At 41.0% G+C, this 20,297-nt stretch overlaps 1 protein-coding gene and 2 non-coding genes across 3 annotated transcripts; 2 read left to right on the forward strand and 1 right to left on the reverse strand.

Moving 5' to 3' along the window:
- Window positions 1–846: 846 nt before the first annotated feature.
- LOC112731349 (small nucleolar RNA R71) lies at window positions 847–952 on the reverse strand. Its single transcript, XR_003167131.1, has one exon. It is a non-coding gene; the product is annotated as a small nucleolar RNA R71 (small nucleolar RNA).
- Window positions 953–7,509: 6,557 nt separating this feature from the next.
- LOC112731455 (small nucleolar RNA R71) lies at window positions 7,510–7,617 on the forward strand. The gene has a single exon (XR_003167231.1). It is a non-coding gene; the product is annotated as a small nucleolar RNA R71 (small nucleolar RNA).
- Window positions 7,618–12,205: 4,588 nt separating this feature from the next.
- LOC140176655 (uncharacterized) lies at window positions 12,206–18,398 on the forward strand. The gene is made up of 6 exons (XM_072208189.1): window positions 12,206–13,697; window positions 13,904–14,139; window positions 15,174–15,406; window positions 15,566–15,699; window positions 16,226–16,307; window positions 18,080–18,398. The coding sequence occupies exons 1-6, from the start codon at window positions 12,206–12,208 to the stop codon at window positions 18,396–18,398; spliced, it is 2,496 nt and encodes an 831-aa protein (XP_072064290.1).
- Window positions 18,399–20,297: the final 1,899 nt, after the last annotated feature.

Below are 20,297 nucleotides of genomic sequence, written 5' to 3' on the forward strand. Positions count from 1 at the left end.
CGTGGGTCACGCGGTCGCGTCATCTGGAGTTTTCCTTATCACGCGTTCGCTTCGGTCACGCGTACGCGTCATCTGTGTTCTGCTCAAGGCACGTGTCCGCGTCAGTCACGCGTTTGCGTCACTGCCTTTTCGCGCTAGGCATGCGGCCGCGTCGTCCATGCGTTTGCGTCGATGCCAGTTTCTTCAAAAACTCCATTTTGTACTTTCCTTCCATTTTTGTATGTTTCCTTTCCATCCTTTAAATCATTCCTGCCTTAGGATATCTGAAAATACTTAACACACAAATCACGACATCAAATGGTAATAAAAAATATTTAAAATAAATATTTTTAAAGCATAGGAAACATGTTTTTCACATATATCACATAATAAGGAAGGGAAAGTAAAACCATGCAATTTCACATGAATAAGTGGGTGAAGGATTGAATAAATCACTTGAATGGAGCACAAAATATATCATAAAATATGGGTTTATCACGGAGCCACGTAGAATCACTTTGCACGAACAAGGGGCTCCGGATCTTATTCTTCAACCATTGCAAGCGAGGTATCCAAATCTTGATCCAAACTTTGAGTTGAAGAACAGTTTGATAAATCTGCTTCCCAAGTATTATGGGCTTCCAGGACAAGACCCCATTAGACATCTGAGAGATTTTCAAGTTGCTTGTTCTACGGCTCGAAGGCATGGGGCCGATGAGATTGCCATTATGGTTTTTGCTTTCTCCTTCTCTCTTGAAGGGCAAGCGAAATAGTGGTTGTATTCCCAACTCGATGATGTAGTGACCGAATGGGATTTGTTGAGAAGAGAGTTTCTAGACAAGTTCTTTCCACCGGAGAAGACCGACTATATCCAGAAAGAAATCTCTGGTATAATGCAAAAGGACAAAGAGACCCTATATGAGTATTGGATTCGATTCAAGAAGCTCTTGGAATCTTGCCCACACCATGGATTGAACACTCACCTGCTCATTAGTTACTTTACCAGAGGTCTTTGCGCGAAAGACAAGAGATTGCTCACCGCTTCTAGTGGTGGTTCCTCGTGCACGAAATTGTGATCATCAACAATGGCGCCAAAGACTTGGAGCTCTCAAACGTGAATCACACTTTGTCACAATTCCGCACAACTAATCAGCAAGTGCACTGGGTCGTCCAAGTAATACCTTACGTGAGTAAGGGTCGATCCCACGGAGACTGTCAGCTTGAAGCAAGCTATGGTCACCTTATAAATCTCAGTCAGGCGAATTCAGATGGTGATGGAGAATTGATAATTAAAAGATAAATAAAACATAAAATAAAGATAGAGATACTTATGTAATTCTTTGGTTGGAATTTCAGATAAGCGTATGAAGATGCTTTGTTCCCCCTGAACCTCTGCTTTTCTATTGCCTTCTTCCAATCATTCATACTCCTTTCCATGGCAAGCTTTATGTTGGGCATCACCGTTGTCAATGGCTACTTCCCGTCCTCTCAGTGAAAACATTCCAAATGCGATGTCACCGCACGGCTAATCATCTGTCGATTCTCGATCATGCTGGAATAGGATCCATTGATCCTTTTACGTCTGTCACACGCCCAACAATCGCGAGTTTGAAGCTCGTCACAGTCATCCCTTCCCAGATCCTACTCAGAATATCACAAATAAGGTTTAGACATTCCGGATCTCAGGAATGGCCGCCAATAATTCTAGCCTATACCACGAAGGTTCCAATCTTAGATTAGAAACCCAAGAGATACGCATTCAAGCCATTGCTAGTAGAACAGAGGTGGTTGTCAGGAACATGTTCATAGGTGAGAATCATGATGAGTGTCACGGATCATCACATTCATCAAGTTGAAGAATGAATGAATATCTTGGAGAAGAAATAGACTTGAGTTGAATAGAAAAATAATAGTACTTTGTATTAATTCATGAAGAACAGCAGAGCTCCACACCTTAATCTATGGTGTGTAGAAACTCTACCGTTGAAAATACATAAGAACAAGGTCTAGGCATGGCCGAATGGCCAGCCTTCAAATGTGTCTAAGATAGCATAAGACTTATCAAAGATGAAAATACAATAGTATAAGGTCCTATTTATAGAGAACTAGTAGCCTAGGGTTTACAGAAATCAATAATTAATGCAGAAATCTTCTTCCAGGCCCACTTGGTGTGTGCTTGGGCTGAGCATTGAAGCTTCCATGTGTTAGAGACTTTTCTTGGAGTTAAACGCCAGCTTTTGTGCCAGTTTGGGCGTTTAACTCCAGCTTTTGTGCCAGTTTTGGAGTTAAACGCCAGAATTCTTAAGCTGACTTGGAACGCCTGTTTGGGCCATCAAATCTCGGGCAAAGTATAGACTTTTATATATTGCTGGAAAGCCCAGGATGTCTACTTTCCAGCGCAATTGAGAGCGTGCCAATTGGGCTTTTGTAGCTCCAGAAAATCTACTTTGAGTTCAGGGAGGTCAGAATCCAACAGCATCTGCAGTCCTTTTTCAACCTCTGAATAAGATTTTTGCTCAAGTCCCTCAATTTCAGCCAGAAAATACCTGAAATCACAGAAAAACACACAAACTCATAGTAAAGTCCAGAAGAGTGATTTTTATATAAAAACTAATAAAAATATAATAAAAACTAATTAAAATATACTAAAAACATACTAAAAACAATGCCTAAAAGCGTATAAATTATCCGCTCATCACAACACCAAACTTAAATTGTTGCTTGTCCCCAAGCAACTGAAAATCAAATAGGATCAAAAGAAGAGAATATACAATGAATTCCAAAAACATCTATGAAAATCAGTATTAATTAGATGAGCGGGGCTTTTGTCTTTTTGCTTCTGAATAGTTTTGGCATCTCACTTTATCCTTTGAAGTTCAGAATGATTGGCATCTATAGGAACTCAGAATCCAGATAGTGTTATTGATTCTCCTAGTTAAGTATGTTGATTCTTGAACACAGCTACTTTATGAGTCTTGGCCGTGGCCCTAAGCACTTTGTTTTCCAGTATTACCACCGGATACATAAATGCCACAGACACATAACTGGGTGAACCTTTTCAGATTGTGACTCAGCTTTGCTAGAGTCCCCAATTAGAGGTGTCCAGCGCTCTTAAGCACACTCTTTTTGCTTTTGGACCACGACTTTAACCGCTCAGTCTCAAGTTTTCACTTGACACCTTCACGCCACAAGCACATGGTTAGGGACAGCTTGGTTTAGCCGCTTAGGCCAGGATTTTATTCCTGTGGGCCCTCCTATCCACTGATGCTCAAAGCCTTGGATCCTTTTTATCACCCTTGCCTTTTGGTTTAAAGGGGTATTGGCTTTTTCTGCTTGCTTTTCTTTTTCTTTCTTTTTCTTTTCTCTCTTTTTTTTCGAATATATCCTTTTTTTCTGCAAGCTTTTCACTGCTTTTTCTTGCTTCAAGAATCAATTTTATGATTTTTCAGATCATCAGATAACATTTCTCCTTTTCCCATCATTCTTTCAAGAGCCAACAATTTTAACATTCATAAACAATCAAATTCAAAAATATGCACTGTTCAAGCATTCATTCAGAAAAACAATAGTATTGCCACCACATCAAAATAATTAAACTGTTTTAAAATTTGAAATTCATGCACTTCTTTTTCTTTTTCAATTAAAAATATTTTTCATTTAAGAAAGGTGATGGATTCATTTTCATGGCTTTAAGGCATAGACACTAAGACACTAATGATCATGTAATAAAGACACAAATATAAATAAACATAAAGCATAATTTTCGAAAAACAGAAAATAAAGAACAAGGAGATTAAAGAACAGGTCCACTTTAGTGATGGCGGCTTGTTCTTCCTCTTGAAGATCTAATGGAGTGCTTGAGCTCCTCAATGTCTCTTCCTTGCCTTTGTTGCTCCTCTCTCATGAGTCTTTGGTCTTCTCTAATTTCATGGAGGAGGATGGAATGCTCTTGGTGCTCCACCCTTAGTTGTCCCATGTTGGAACTTAATTCTCCTAGGGAGGTGTTGATTTGCTCCCAATAGTTTTGTGGAGGAAAATGCATCCCTTGAGGCATCTCAGGGATTTTATGATGAGGAAATTCCTCATGCTCTTGGTGAGGTTCTCTCACTTGCTCCATCCTTTTCTTAGTGATGGGCTTGTCCTCATCAATGAGGATGTCTTCCTCTATGTCAATTCCAGCTGAATTGCAGAGGTGACAAATGAGATGAGGGAAGGCTAACCTTGCCACAGTGGAGGACTTGTCCGCCACATTGTAGAGTTCTTGGGATATAACCTCATGAACTTCTACTTCCTCTCTAATCATGATGCTGTGAATCATGATAGCCCGGTCTATAGTAACTTCAGATCGGTTGCTAGTAGGAATGATTGAGCGTTGGATGAACTCCAACCATCCCCTAGCCACGGGCTTGAGGTCATGCCTTCTTAGTTGAACCGGCTTTCCTCTTGAATCACTCTTCCATTGAGCACCCTCTTCACATATGTCCATGAGGACTTGGTCCAACCTTTGATCAAAGTTGACCCTTCTAGTGTATGGGTGTACATCTCCTTGCATCATGGGCAAGTTGAATGCCAAACTTACATTTTTCGGACTAAAGTCTAAGTATTTTCCTCGGACCATTGTAAGCCAATTCTTAGGGTTCGGGTTCACACTTTGATCATGGTTCTTGGTGATCCATGCATTGGCATAGAACTCTTGAACCATTAAGATTTCGACTTGTTGAATGGGGTTGGTGAGAACTTCCCAACCTCTTCTTCGGATCTCATGTCGGATCTCCAGATATTCGCCCTTTTTGAGCTTAAAAGGGACCTCGGAGATCACCTTCTTCTTGGCCATAACTTCATAGAAGTGGTCTTGATGCACCCTTGAGAAGAATCTCTCCATCTCCCATGACTCGGAGGTGGAAGCTTTTGCCTTCCCTTTCCTCTTTCTAGAGATTTCTCCGGCCTTTGGTGCCATAAATGGTTATGGAAAAATAAAAAGCTTTAGCTTTTACTACACCAAACTTAGAAGGATGCTCGTCCTCAAGCAAAAGAAGAAAGAAGAGAGTAGAAGAAGAAGAAATAGAGGAGATGGAGGGGGCATTGTGTTTCGGCCAAGGGGGATGGGTAGTGTGTATGTTGTGTGAAAATGAAGGAGTGAAGATGGGTTTATATAGGAGTGGAGAGGGGGTATGGTTCGGCCATTATGGGTGGGTTTGGGAGGGAAAGTGGTTTGAATTTGAATGGTGAGGTAGGTGGGGATTTATGAAGGATGGATGTGAGTGGTAAAGAGAATGGTGGGATTTGATAGGTGAGGGGGTTTTTGGGGAAGAGGTATTGAGGTGATTGGTGAATGGGTGAAGAAGAGAGAGAGAGGTGGGGTAGGTGGGGATCCTGTGGGATCCACAGATCCTGAGGTGTCAAGGATTTCTCATCCCTGCACCATGTGGCGTGCAAAACGCCCCCTTGCTGCCAATCCTGGCGTTAAACGCCAGGCTGCTGCCTATTTCTAGCATTTAATGCCAGCTTCTTGCCCATTCCTTGCGTTAAACGTCAGTCTGGTGCCCATTTCTGGCATTAAACGCCCAGAATGGTGCCAGACTGGGCGTTAACGCCCATTCTGCTACCCTTATTGGCGTTTAAACGCCAGTAAGTTTCTCCTCCAGGGTGTTCTATTTTTCATTCTGCTTTTCCTTCTGTTTTTACTTTTTCAATTGTTTTTGTGACTTCACATGATCATCAACCTACAGAAAACATAAAATAACAAAAGAAAATAGAAATTTAACATAAATAAGTAAAATTGGGTTGTCTCCCAACAAGAGCTTTTTTTAATGTCAATAGCTTGACAATGGCTCTCATGGAGCCTCACAGATGTTCAGTGCAATGTTGGAACCTCCCAACACCAAACTTAGAGTTTGAATGTGGGGGTTAAACACCAGACTTAAAGTTCGGTTGTGGCCTCCCAACTTTTGACTGTGTGGGCTCTGTTTGACTCTGTATTGAGAGAAGCTCTTCATGCTTCCTCTCCATGGTGACAGAGGGATATCCTTGAGCTTTAAACACAAGGGAGTCTCCATTCACTTGAATGATCAATTCTCCTCTGTCAACATCAATCACAGCTTTTGCTGTGGCTAGGAAGGGTCTGCCAAGGATGATGGATTCATCCATACACTTCCCAGTCTCTAGGATTATGAAGTCAGCAGAGATGTAGTGGCCTTCAACCTTTACCAAGACATCCTCTACAAGTCCATAAGCCTGTTTCTTTGAATTGTCTGTCATCTCCAGTGAGATTCTTGCAGCTTGTACCTCAATGATCCCTAGCTTCTCCATTACAGAGAGAGGCATGAGGTTTATACTTGACCCTAGGTCACACAGAGCCTTCTCAAAGGTCATGGTGCCTATGGTACAAGGGATTGAGAATTTTCCAGGGTCTTATCTTTTTAGAGGTAATTTCTGCCTAGTCAAGTCATTCATTTCTTTGATAAGCAATGGAGGTTCATCCTCCCAAGTCTCATTACCAAACAACTTGGTATTTAGCTTCATGATTGCTCCAAGGTACTTAGCAACTTACTTTTCAGTAACCTCTTCATCCTCTTCAGAGGAAGAATACTCATCAGAGCTCATGAATGGCAGAAGTAAATTCAATGGAATCTCTATGGTCTCAGTGTGAGCCTCAGATTCCCATGGTTCCTCATTAGGAAACTCCTTGAAGGCCAGTGGGCGTCCATTGAGGTCTTCCTCAGTGGAGATTACTGCCTCTTCCTCCTCTCCAGGTTCGGCCATGTGAGACGTGTTTATGGCCTTGCACTCTCTCTTTGGATTCTCTTCTGTATTGCTTGGGAGAGTACTGGGAGGGAGCTCAGTAATTTTCTTACTCAGCTAACCCACTTGTGCCTCCAAATTTCTAATGGAGGACCTTGTTTCAGTCATGAAACTTTGAGTGGTTTTGATTAGATCAGAGACAATGGTTGCTAAGTTAGAGTGGCTTTGCGTATAATTCTCTGTCTGTTACTGAGAAGATGATGGAAAAGGCTTGCTATTGCTAAACCTATTTTTTCCACCATTATTGTTATTGAAACCTTGTTGAGGTCTCTGTTGATCCTTCCATGAGAGATTTGGATGATTTCTCTATGAAGGATTATAGGTGTTTCCATAGGGTTCTCCCATGTAATTCACCTCTTCCATTGCTGGGTTCTCAGGATCATAAGCTTCTTCTTCAGAGGAAGCTTCCTTAGTACTGCCTGTTGCTACTTGCATTCCAGAAAGACTCTGAGAAATCATATTGACTTGCTGAGTCAATATTTTATTCTGAGCCAATATGGCATTCAGAGTATCAATCTCAAGAACTCCTTTCTTCTGAGTTGTCCCATTATTCACAGGGTTCCTTTCAGAAGTGTACATGAATTGGTTATTTGCAACCATTTCAATGAGTTCCTGAGCTTCTGCAGGCGTCTTCTTCAGATGAAGAGATCCTCCAGCAGAGCTATCCAATGACATCTTGGATAGTTCAGACAGACCATTATAGAAAATACATATGATGCTCCATTCTGAAAGCATGTCAGAAGGGCACCTTCTGATCAATTGCTTGTATCTTTCCCAAGCTTCATAGAGGGATTCTCCTTCCTTCTGTCTGAAGGTTTGGACTTCCACTCTAAGCTTGCTCAATTTTTGAGGTGGAAAGAACTTTGCCAAGAAGGCATTAACTAGCTTTTCCCAAGAGTTCAGGCTTTCTTTAGGTTGTGAATCTAACCATGTCCTAGCTCTATCTCTTACAGAAAAAGGAAAAAGCACAAGTCTGTAGACTTCAGGGTCAACCCCATTGGTCTTGACAGTGTCACAGATTTACAAGAATTCAGCTAAGAACTGATGAGGATCTTCCAATAGAAGTCCATGAAACTTGCAATTCTGTTGCATTAGAGAAACTAATTGAGGCTTAAGCTCAAAGTTGTTTGCTCCAATGGCAGAGATTGAGATGCTTCTCCCATAGAAGTCGGGAGTAGGTGCAGTAAAGTCACCAAGCACCTTCCTTGCATTGTTGGCATTGTTGTTTTCGGCTGTCATGGTTTCTTCTTCCTTGAAAAGCTCTATTAAGCCATCTAAAGAGAATTGTGCTTTAGCTTCTCTTAGCTTTCTCTTCAAGGTCCTTTCAGGTTCAGGATCAGCTTGAACAAGTATGCCTTTATCTTTGCTTCTGCTCATATGAAAGAAAAGAGAACAAGAACGTAGGGAATCCTCTATGTCACAGTATAGAGATTTCTTGAGGTGTCAGAGGAAAAGAAGAACAGAAGGAGGAGGTAGATGGAAGAGAATTCGAACATATAAAGAAGGAGGGAGTTCGAATTGTACCTTGAGGAGGAGTGTTAGTCCTTTAAATAGAAGGATGTGAGAAGAGGGGAAGAATTTTCAAAAATAAATTAAAAAATTTTTGAAATAATTAAAAAGAAATTTGAAATTTTGATTGAGATTTTCGAAATTAAGATTAGGAAAGAAATTAAGTGATTTTTGAAAAGAGTTTGAAATTAGAAATTAAAAAGATATGATTGAGAGTTAATTTTGAAAAAGATGTGATTGAAAAGATATGATTGAGAAGATATGATTGAAAATCAATTTAGAAAAAGAAAGTTTTTAAAATTAAAGTTGATTACTTGACTAACAAGAAATTAAAAGATATGATTCTAAAATTTAAAGTTTGATCATTTCTTAATAGGCAAGTAACAACTTGAAAATTTTAAAGTAAATCTTTAATTTAACAAGGATTTTCGAAAATAAAAAAAATGGAAAGAAATTGATTTTGAAGAGATATGATTGATAAGATATGATTTGAAAAAGATTTGATTTTGAAAAATTATGAAGATTTGAAAAAAAAATTTTGAATTAAAAACAAAATCTTCCCTCTAGTATCCTTCTGGCGTTAAAAGCCCAGAATGACATCCATTCTGGCGTTTAACGCCCAAAATGCTACCCTTTTGGGCGTTAAACGCCCAGCCAGGTACCCTGGCTGGCGTTTAAACGCTAGTTTTCCTTCTTCACTGGGCGTTTTGAACGCCCAGCTTTTTATGTTTGATTCCTCTGCTGAATGTTCTGAATCTTCAATTCTTTGTATTATTGACTTGAAAAGACACAATTTTGAAAATATTTTTGAATTTTTAATGATGAGAAATAACAAAAAAAATTCAACTAAGATAAAATAAACAATGCATGCAGGACACCAAACTTAAAAATTTTCATATAGGAGACACTAACAAATTGAGAATGCATATGAGAAACAACAAAACACACAAAACAAGAGAATTTAAAGATCAGAGCAATGAAATCATCAAGAACAACTTGAAGATTAACGAAGAACATATTGCATGTTTTCGAAAAATGCAAGAAGAATGCAATTGACACCAAACTTAAAAATTGATACTAGACTCAAACAAGAAACATAAAATATTTTTGATTTTTATGATTTTATAAATTTTTTTTTTGTAATTTTTTCGAAAATTATATGGAAAATAAAATAAAGAGATTCAAAACTTTTAATAAGAATTCCATGAATCATGCAATGTTAGTCTAAAGCTTCAGTCTAAAAGGATTAGACATGGTTGGCCAAGCTTCAGCAGGACATTACATTCAGTAGCTAAATTGATGAGAATCAATCAGCTTTTGTGATGATAAGAACATCACCTTGAAACTCTAGAATTCATTCTTAAAAATTCTGAAAAATAAAAAGAAAAGTACCTAATCTAAGCAACAAGATGAACCGTCAGTTGTCCAAACTTGAACAATCCCCGGCAACGGCGCCAAAAACTTGGTGCACGAAATTGTGATCATCAACAATGGTGCCAAAGACTTGGAGCTCTCAAACGTGAATCACACTTTGTCACAATTCCACACAACTAACCAGCAAGTGCACTGGGTCGTCCAAGTAATACCTTACGTGAGTAAGGGTCGATCCCACGGAGACTGTCGGCTTGAAGCAAGCTATTGTCACCTTGTAAATCTCAGTCAGGCGAATTCAGATGGTGATGGAGAATTGATAATTAAAAGATAAATAAAACATAAAATAAAGATAGAGATACTTATGTAATTCTTTGGTTGAAATTTCAGATAAGCGTATGAAGATGCTTTGTTCCCCCTGAACCTCTGCTTTCCTATTGCCTTCTTCCAATCATTCATACTCCTTTCCATGGCAAGCTTTATGTTGGGCATCACCGTTGTCAATGGCTACTTCCCGTCCTCTCAGTGAAAACGTTCCAAATGCGCTGTCACCGCACGGCTAATCATCTGTCGGTTCTCGATCATGTTGGAATAGGATCCATTGATCCTTTTGCGTCTGTCACACGCCCAACAATCGCGGGTTTGAAGCTCGTCACAGTCATCCCTTCCCAGATCCTACTCAGAATACCACAGACAAGGTTTAGATGTTTCGGATCTCAGGAATGGCCGCCAATAATTCTAGCCTATACCACGAAGGTTCCAATCTTAGATTAGAAACCCAAGAGATACGCATTCAAGCCATTGCTAGTAGAACAGAGGTGGTTGTCAGGCACATGTTCATAGGTGAGAATGATGATGAGTGTCACGGATCATCACATTCATCAAGTTGAAGAACGAATGAATATCTTGGAGAAGAAATAAACTTGAGTTGAATAGAAAAATAATAGTACTTTGTATTAATTCATGAAGAATAGTAGAGCTCCACACCTTAATCTATGGTGTGTAGAAACTCCACCGTTGAAAATACATAAGAACAAGGTCTAGGCATGGCCGAATGGCTAGCCTTCAAACGTGTCTAAGATAGCATAAGACTTATCAAAGATGAAAATACAATAGTATAAGGTCCTATTTATAGAGAACTAGTAGCCTAGGGTTTACAGAAATCAGTAATTAATGCAGAAATCTTCTTCCGGGCCCACTTGGTGTATGCTTGGGCTGAGCATTGAAGCTTCCATGTGTAGAGACTTTTCTTGGAGTTAAACGCCAGCTTTTGTGCCAGTTTGGGCGTTTAACTCTAGCTTTTGTGCCAGTTTTGGAGTTAAACGCCAGAATTCTTGAGCTGACTTGGAACGCTTGTTTGGGCCATCAAATCTCGGGCAAAGTATGGACTATTATATATTCTGGAAAGCCCAGGATGTCTACTTTCTAGCGCAATTGAGAGCACGCCAATTGGGCTTCTGTAGCTCCAGAAAATCCACTTTGAGTGCAGGGAGGTCAGAATCCAACAGCATCTGCAGTCCTTTTTCAGCATCTGAATCAGATTTTTGCTCAAGTCCCTCAATTTCAGCCAGAAAATACCTGAAATCACAGAAAAACACACAAACTCATAGTAAAGTCCAGAAGAGTGATTTTTATTTAAAAACTAATTAAAATATACTAAAAACATACTAAAAACAATGCCTAAAAGCGTATAAATTATCCGCTCATCAGTTCCCTCTCCAAAAATAAGACGACGGCGGAAGCTTGGAGCTTGATAAAGGATGTCGCCGAGGCTACACAACATGTAAGGGCAAGGAGCAATCCCCTCAAGGGTGTAGTGGAAGCATCCCCTTCCGAATCAAGTTTGACCAAGGTGCTTGGGGACATGACTACTCTCCTCATGGAGATGCGCAAGGAATAAAAGACATTTTATTTTATCCAAGCCATCCAAGCACCACCCCAACTTGAAGGGCCTCCTAGAATATGTGGTTTATGCTCTAACACCGCACATTACACCGATCAATGCCACCAAGCTCAAGAGGACTATACCCTTGCAGTAGCCAATGTGAACTATAACAACTGTCCGCCCTATCAATCTCAAGGTCAAAACAACTACTCTCATGGAAATAATTCCAACCAAGGGTGGAGGGACAATGCACAAGGGAACAATCGAAATCAAAGATGGAACAACTCCTCTTCTCATCACAACAACAACCACCAAAACCAAAATGACTACCCTAGATACCAAGCACCACATCATAGACAACAATCCAACCAATCCTCTTCTTCTTCTACCACCCAAGGTGATGATCCCAACCGTGCACTCACCCAAGAGCAAGAGAGAATTAAAATTGTGGTAGAAAAACACGAGGCTCAATTTGGTACCAGAACTGCTCAATTGTCCAACATCACCGAGATACTTTCAAGGTTGTCTTTACCTTCCTCGAATAACACCAACCAACCTTTAAGCTCTTCTAGCCTTCCATCCCAACCTCTTCCAAACCCAAAGGGTGTCCTCAACGCTATTACTCTACGGACTACATTGGAGGAGATACCTCCTAGGGTCATGGAAGACATTCATGAGGAGGAAGTGGTTGTTGAAACTCCATATGAAGAAGAGGAGATATGCACAAGGCAAGAGGAAGAAGAAGTGAGCCTTAAGGAGCCCAGCAGGAAGGCTATAATGGAGGAACCCATTCCTATCCCATTCTCTTCCATGATAAAGAAGGCCAAGAAAACTCCGGAGTTTGATTTAAACATGCTTCAAGTATTCAAGAAGGTTGAGGTAACCATCCCACTTCTTGATGCCATTCAACAAATTCCAAAGTATGCTAAGTTTTTGAAGGACTTGTGCACACACAAAGATAGGATTGGTAAGTTGGAAACATTGTCATTGGGTAGTTCTATTTCTTCATTGATGAAGCCTATTCCAGAAAAGTGTGGTGACCCCGGACCATGTTTGATGTCTTGTCGTATTGGTGGAGTTACTTTTCATGACTGTATGTGTGATTTAGGGGCCTGTGTGAGTATCATGACACTTTCTATATTCGCAAGGTTGAATTTAGCTCCATTAAAGAGGTCGGCCGCAAAATTTGTTTTAGCCGACAAGAGTGTGATCACCGTAATGGGGATAGCAGAAGATGTGCTTGTGGAAATCAAGGATTTGGTGTTTCCGGTTGATTTCTATATCCTTGAAATGCCTCCAACAGATAATAGAAGTTCTTCTTCCGTTTTGCTTGGTAGACCATTTTTGAAGACCTCTAAATTCAAATTGGATGCCTTTACCGGCACATACTCTTTTGAGGTAGGCAACAAGACCATCAAGTTTAACTTAGAAGAAGCCATGAGACACCCACCCGAAGAGCACTCCGTTCTCCGATGTGATGTGATTGATGAGGTAGTAGCGGAGGTACAAAGAGAAGATCACAACAAGTTGTGCTACCTTATTGTTGAAGAGAAGGATGAACAAGAGAAGGTTGATGAGAATGAGCTTCATGAACTTAGTGAAAAAGAACCTCAACTTGAAGCAAAGAATGAATTGAAGCCTCTACCTTCTCATTTGAAGTATGCATTCCTTGAGGATAACCAAAGATTTTCGGTCATTATTGCTAGTGTGCTTTCGAGTCAAGAAGAAGGAAAGCTCCTAGAGGTCCTAAGGAAGCACAAGAAAGTAATCGGTTGGAGCTTAGCCGACATTGTAGGGATTGACCCCCGCATGTGTATGCATCGTATTTTTCTCCAAGAGGGAGCTCAGCCAGTTAGACAACCCCAAAGGAGGCTCAACCCTATGATTCTCGATGTGGTAAAAAAGGAAGTCACACGGCTACTTGATGCGGGTATTATATACCTGATTTCTGATAGTGAATGGGTGAGCCCGGTCCAAGTTTTTCCAAAGAAATCAGGAATTACTGCTGTTAAGAAGGATGATGGTGAAGTGGTCACCACAAGAGTGCAAAATGTTTGGCGAGTATGCATTGATTATAGGAAGTTGAACACCGCAACAAGGAAAGACCACTACCCTTTGCCCTTCATTGACCAGATGTTGGACCGACTTGCAGGTAAATCTCATTATTGCTTTCTTGATGGATTTACTGGCTATTTCTAGATACATATTGCTCCTGAGGATCAGGAAAAGACCACCTTTACTTGTCCCTTTGGCACATTTGCTTACAAAAGAATGCCATTTAGGTTATGCAATGCACCCGCCACTTTCAGCGGTGCATGACTAGTGTCTTTTCTGATCTTATGGAGACTTGTCTGGAAGTCTTTATGGATGATTTTAGCGTATATGGTACTTCTTTTGATAGTTGTTTGGAGAACTTGGCCAAGGTCTTGGAAAGATGTGTCAACACTAACCTTGTCCTCAATTTCGAAAAATATCACTTCATGGTGAGACAAGATATAGTGTTAGGACACATAGTTTCTGGCAAGAGCATTTTTGTGGACCTAGCCAAAGTTGATGTTATCACCAGTTTACATCACCCCTCTTCTGTGAGGGAGGTCTGTTCCTTTTTGGAGCATGCAGGATTCTATAGGCGCTTTATCAAGAATTTCGGCAAGATTGCATTGCCATTAGCGTGCCTACTCCAAAAGGATGTGGACTTTTAGTTTGATAGTGCTTGTGCGGATGCATTTGAGGAGTTGAGGAGAGCTCTTACCATGGCACAAATTGTGAAGGGCCCTGACTGGATGCAGCCATTCGAGATCATGTGCGACGCGTCAAATCATGCCGTAGGTGCCGCGCTTGCATAGCGCGATGGTAAGCTCCCTTACATCATTGCTTATTCCTAAAAAATATTGAATGCGGCACAATCCAACTATACCACTATGAAAAAAGAGCTCTTAGCCATTGTTCATGCATTGGATAGATTTTGATCTTACTTGCTAGGCTCCAAAATAGTGGTATACACGGATCATGCAGCTTTAAAATATTTGTTGACAAAGAATGAGTCGAAACCTAGGCTCATATGTTAGATCTTGCTCTTGCAAGAGTTTGACATTGAGATTAGGGATCAAAGTGGGTCTCAAAATTTAGTTGCGGATCATCTAAACCGCCTTGAAAATCTTAAATATGACCCATTTCTGATTGACAACTCGTTCTCTTTGGATAATTTGCATGCTGTTTCGGATAGTTTTCCTGGGTTTGTACCAATGGCAAACTACTTGGTTGCTAAGATTTTCCCTCCCAACTTTTCAAAATAAGGGATAAGTTGAGGAGTGATTCCAAATATTACATTTGGGATGATCCTCACTTGTGGAAAAGGGGAGTAGACCAAGTAATTCATAGATGTGTCCCAGAATCTGAATTCCGACCCATTCTTGAAGCTTGCCATTCATCCGAGTGTGGTGGCCACTTTGGCCCACAGCGGACAACAAAAAAAGTTTTGGATTGTGGATTCTGGTGGCCAACACTGTTCAAGGATGCTAACCGATTCTGTGTGTCATGTCACCAATGTCAGAAGTCTGGAAATGTATCCCAAAAGGATGAAATGCCTCAATAACCTATGTTGTTCTGTGAAATTTTTGATGTATAGTGCATCAAATTTATGGGACCATTTCCTAACTTAAGTGGATATATGTACATTCTGTTGGCGGTTGATTACGTATCAAAGTGGGTAGAAGTGATACCTACCTGCCTTGATGACGCTAATACTGTAGTTTCTTTCATTAGAAACAATATTGTATGCCACTATGGGTCGCCACGAGCAATCGTGAGCGACCAAGGTTCCCACTTTTGTAATAGAAAGGTAGAAGCATTACTCAAGCGGTATGGGATACTACACAAGGTTGAAACCGCTTATCACCCCCAAACAAATAGGCAAGTGGAGGTATCCAACCGAGAGATTAAGTGAATTTCGGAGAAAGTGGTGAGTCCACAAAGGAAGGACTGGAGCTCTCGGTTGGGAGATGCATTGTGGGCATATAGGACGGCCTATAAGACCCCGTTAGGGATGAGTCCCTTTCGGATCGTCTATGGAAAAGCATGCTACCTCCTGGTTGAAATTGAGCATAGGGCCTATTGGGTGGTTAAGCAGTGTAACATGGATATTACCAATGCGGGTATAGCTAGGAAATTGCAACTATAGGAGCTTGAATGTCGTAGGATGGAGGCGTATGAGAATGCTCGGATCTACAAGGAAAAGACTGGCATTTCATGATCACCAGATCCGGAAGAAAGATTTCCAAGAAGGTGACGAAGTTCTCCTTTACAACTCGAGGCTCAGATTCATGCCTGGAAAGCTCCGTTCGAGATGGGAGGGACCCTTTAGAGTGAAGGAGGTAAAACCCTATGGTGTGATCGAATTACTCGATCCTCAGAGTAATGCAACATTCAGAGTAAACGGCCATAGAGTGAAAAAGTATCATGGCTACAAACTACCCAGAGAAGTGGAGGTGTTCCTACTTGAGGATGCACCAGAAGGAGGAAAAGCTTAAGCTCATGACCGTCTAACTTAAGGACGTAAAAGAAAAGTGCTAGGTGGGAGACACCCACCATGGTATGATCTTCCTTTGTATATAATTTCTTGCATAGTTTTAGAGCTTTTGATTGATTTTGTGATTGCTTGATGTTGTTGCATTTGTTTAGGTTTGCTAGATTTTGTTAATGTTGTGACTTGTTATGACATTCATGTAGATTTCATTGATCTTGGTATGGATGAATTGGTAACGTTAGAGAAAATACTTCATTTTGAATAGTGCATGAATTTGTGAGTGTTTTCTTGACCATCTAGCTTGAATGTCTGCCAAGAATGTGTTAACATTGCCTTTCTTAATGTTGTTAAAAAAAAAAGTGTCGATCCACGTGCAAGCGTGGACGACGCGTACGCGTCGTTGCGTTTTCCCAACTCCTGGTACAAAAACCACAGAGTTGGGCTAGGTCTGTGCCAATTATATGCTGGGAGCACAACGCTTCCCACGTGTGCATGTCTACGATGCGAACGCGTCGACTACCCAAAACGCAACCCACGCGTACGCGTTGATTGCCGATTTCGCCCCCTCTAGTACATTTTTCAAAGACTTGTGCGAGCTTCATGCACCTTTTGTGCGAGGGGCACAACGTTGCCTCACGCTTGCGCGTCTTCGTCGCTTACGTATCGCTGAAACTTTGGCACACCCACCCGCAAGCGTGGGCAACGCGTACGCGTCGATTGCTATTTTTGCAATCTCTGGTAAATTTTCCAGAGATTTGTGCCACTTCTGTGCCACTTTTGTGCGCGTCGCACAACTGGTTCCACGCGTGCGCGTCCCCTGACGCGTACGCGTCCCTCCTCCTTTCTTCCACCCACGCGTAAGTGTGGGCGATGCTTACGCGTTGCTCTTCTTTTCTGATCATCCACGCGTACGCAAGGATGACGCGCGCGCATCGAACCTCCAACGTAGTTTTACTATAGCGCGCCCTGTTTTTAACACTCATTCATTCTTCTTCTTCTACTCCTTCCTCCTCCCTTCTCTACCCTTTCTACCACCTTTTCTCGCCCATAATCACCGACGACTTCATTCACCGGTGACCACCACCTCCAATGGTCCCACACTCTATTCTTTCTCTTCTTTCTCTTCTCATATCTTCACTTGCACAGTACCCTACTTTCTTCTTCTTTTCTCAAGGTTTTCACCTCTCCTTCTTCTCTTTTATCCTTGTTCATATTTCTTTTATTAGTTGCATTTAATTACTTTCTTTCATTTCTTCTTAGTTGCATTTTGTTTTATTTGCTCTTGTTTATTTGCTTTCTCTTTCTTTATATTTTCCATGGGTGATTGAACTTTGAACTCTCTCTTGCATTGATAGTTTATTTGTGATATTTCTTGATTTCTTTTTTATTATGTGGTCTTGTTTTGTTGTTTAGAATTTCATTTTGGGATGATACTTGTTTGAATTTTTCCTACTTGCTCATTATTTGAATATTGCACACCAAGTGTTTGTTGAAAAGCACCTTTGCCATTTTGGTTCCTTTTTGACATTTTGCTTTCAACTTGATGCTTCTCTTCATACACTTGCCTTTCTCTGTGTACATTGAGCACATTATGTTTCATATTACCATTCTTATGCTCATTAACCATGACTTGCTTTTTCATAGCATATTGCGAGATTAGCGGTCCCACTTTCTTTAACTCCGCCTTATACCATTACATGCTTCTTCTCTCAGAGTTAGATTAGGTGCATGATTTTCTTGTGTTTCTTCTTTTTCTTGCATGTGCCACTTGGTATGATTATTGATGCTTGAGTTTATTCTTCTCATGCCTTTTAATTGCATGCTTATCACACCCTTGCATCTCATGCTAGTGTTATGCCCCATGATTATTTTGTTGCCTTGTTTACATGTTACAGCTGGCATGTCTTCAAGACGCACTATCCCTTTGTGGCATTTCTTTTCACTTGCATGTCATTCTCTACTTGTTGTTCCTTTGAGAGTAATGTTTCCTCTTTTCCTTCCTTTTTCAGGATGGCCACCAAAAAAGGCAAGGAAAAGGCGTCGAACAACCCGACCACAAAAAGGGCACCTCAACGGTCAACCACCAAGGCGCGCCCTACACCACAAGCTAAACCCCTCTCCAAGAGGGTACAAAAAATTATCCATATTGATAAGCAAGAGAAGGGTAATCCTGCAAGGGACCCCACGAGGTTTTCCAACCGCTTCTGTGAGCTCATGTTTCCGGCTATGATTGAAAGGAGCTATCATTCTGAGTATCTCCTCGCCCCTCCAGAGCACATTGTTCAATTCGTGATGCCCCGCATTGAACGGCGACAATGGGATTTCTAATACAGAGACCACAAGAGGCCAACCTTTCTTGGGTGGTGGAGTTTTACTCCAACTACCACTCCCCTTCTCTTCACTCAGTGTATGTGTGCCGGAAGCAAGTTCTAGTTTTGGAGGAAGCTATTCAAGGGTGCTTAATGTTTTACTGGTACCGGAGGAAATGGACGGCTACCAAGAGGTCCTACGTCAGCGCGATGGATTTGGGTTTGATTGGGATTCGATCCTTTGGGTCATTGCCCAACCAGAGAATCATTGGACCCAAGGGAGACTCAGGATGAGGCCTAAGTGCCTTGACTCACAAGCGCTCATAGTAGAGGCCCGGGTATGGGCCCAGATCTTATCCCTTTACGTGCTTCCAAGCACCCATGAGTCGTCCATCACGGCAGACTTAGCCCTCCTTGTTTGGTGCATACTCACGGAGAGGGCAGTCAACATCCCTCTCGTCATCCGACAAGCGATGGATCGGGTCCATGTCAAGGGTAATCTCTCATTTCCTGCCTTGGTATCAGATTTAGTTGCTACTGCTGGTGTCCCCCGAGAGGCCAAGGACATGAAAGCGATGATTCCGGCAGAGGGCCACATTGTCCTGAGCGGAAGATATCTTAAGCCTCCCACGGACACCACGAGCCTTGATATAGCTCCCCCTTCTACCATGCCTACCACTTCATCCGCACCACCAAAGTCAACCCATCAACTTCTTGTAGAGCTTCATGAGAAAATTGATCGATATGAGAGGTGGAACCAACGCCGATTTGCTTACATGAAGAAGCTTTGGAGTTGCATCAAACCGCCTATGGAAGAACCGAACATTTCCACATCCACTTCAGCCCAAAGTGACTCGAACTCTCAAGAGATGGATGGTGGAGGTGGCGACCCTAATCCCACTTTGCGTATCACAAATGGCACGGAGGACCGTGCAAACTTCTAAGTGTGGGGAGGTTAGTTACCGACTTTCGTAAGTAACATCCCTTTTCTTTTCAACACCCATGATTTTGATTTTTCTTGCATTAGTTAGGATAAATTGCATGGTTAGTTTTGTATTTGAACATTTTTTGCATGTTAGGACTACTTGGTTAGGGTGATAACCTCTTTTCCAAGAAAATCATCTTTAGGGCACCCTACCAATTTAAAAAAAAAATTTTGTGTTAAACTTGCTTGAAGAATTTGTTTTGGAACATGATTTTTGAGCTAAGAACACAAGCATGTGAGTTTTGAGCCTGATTGTGTGGTTACATCTTATAACCACTTACTTCCATTCTTGTGTGCATCATTCTCTTTCTATGATTGTAATCTGTGATTTGTTTGATTCTTTATATCCATTGTTCCATGTATACATGTATTTATATGATTGAGGCCATCATTTCACTTAACTCACCTACCCAAATAGCCTACCTTTCATTAACCATCGTTAGCCAATTTTGAGCCCATTTAATCCCTTTTGTTCTTAATACTAGCACATCACTCCCCTAAGTGAAAAATAATAAATATTCCTTAATTTGGATCTTTAATTAGCTTAGGCTAGTGAGGGTGTGTATCGTTTGGGTATGGGAAACTTGGGACATTGGTTGAGGTAAAAGTGTATTTTGTATCTTTGTTGAAAATCATGGGATTGGGTACGTGCTTATGCATTAAATATGTAAAACCATATGCATTGATACATTTGTATGTACTTTGTTGTGAAAAAAACAACAACAACAACAAAAGAAATGCAATAAAAATGGGACAAAAATGCCCCAAAGTAAAGTAATAATAACAATGTATATAGAATGTGAATTAGAGAAAATGCATGAGTATGTGAAAAAGTGGGAATCATGGGTAGCTAGGTATTGTATTAGAATTGTATAGGTGTTATATGTGTTTGGTGAGAGCTTAGGTTAATCAAAGATTCAAATTTCAAGCTCA

The sequence above is a fragment of the Arachis hypogaea genome, chromosome 12, assembly GCF_003086295.3.
Source record: "Arachis hypogaea cultivar Tifrunner chromosome 12, arahy.Tifrunner.gnm2.J5K5, whole genome shotgun sequence".
In the NCBI taxonomy this organism is placed as follows: domain Eukaryota; kingdom Viridiplantae; phylum Streptophyta; class Magnoliopsida; order Fabales; family Fabaceae; genus Arachis; species Arachis hypogaea.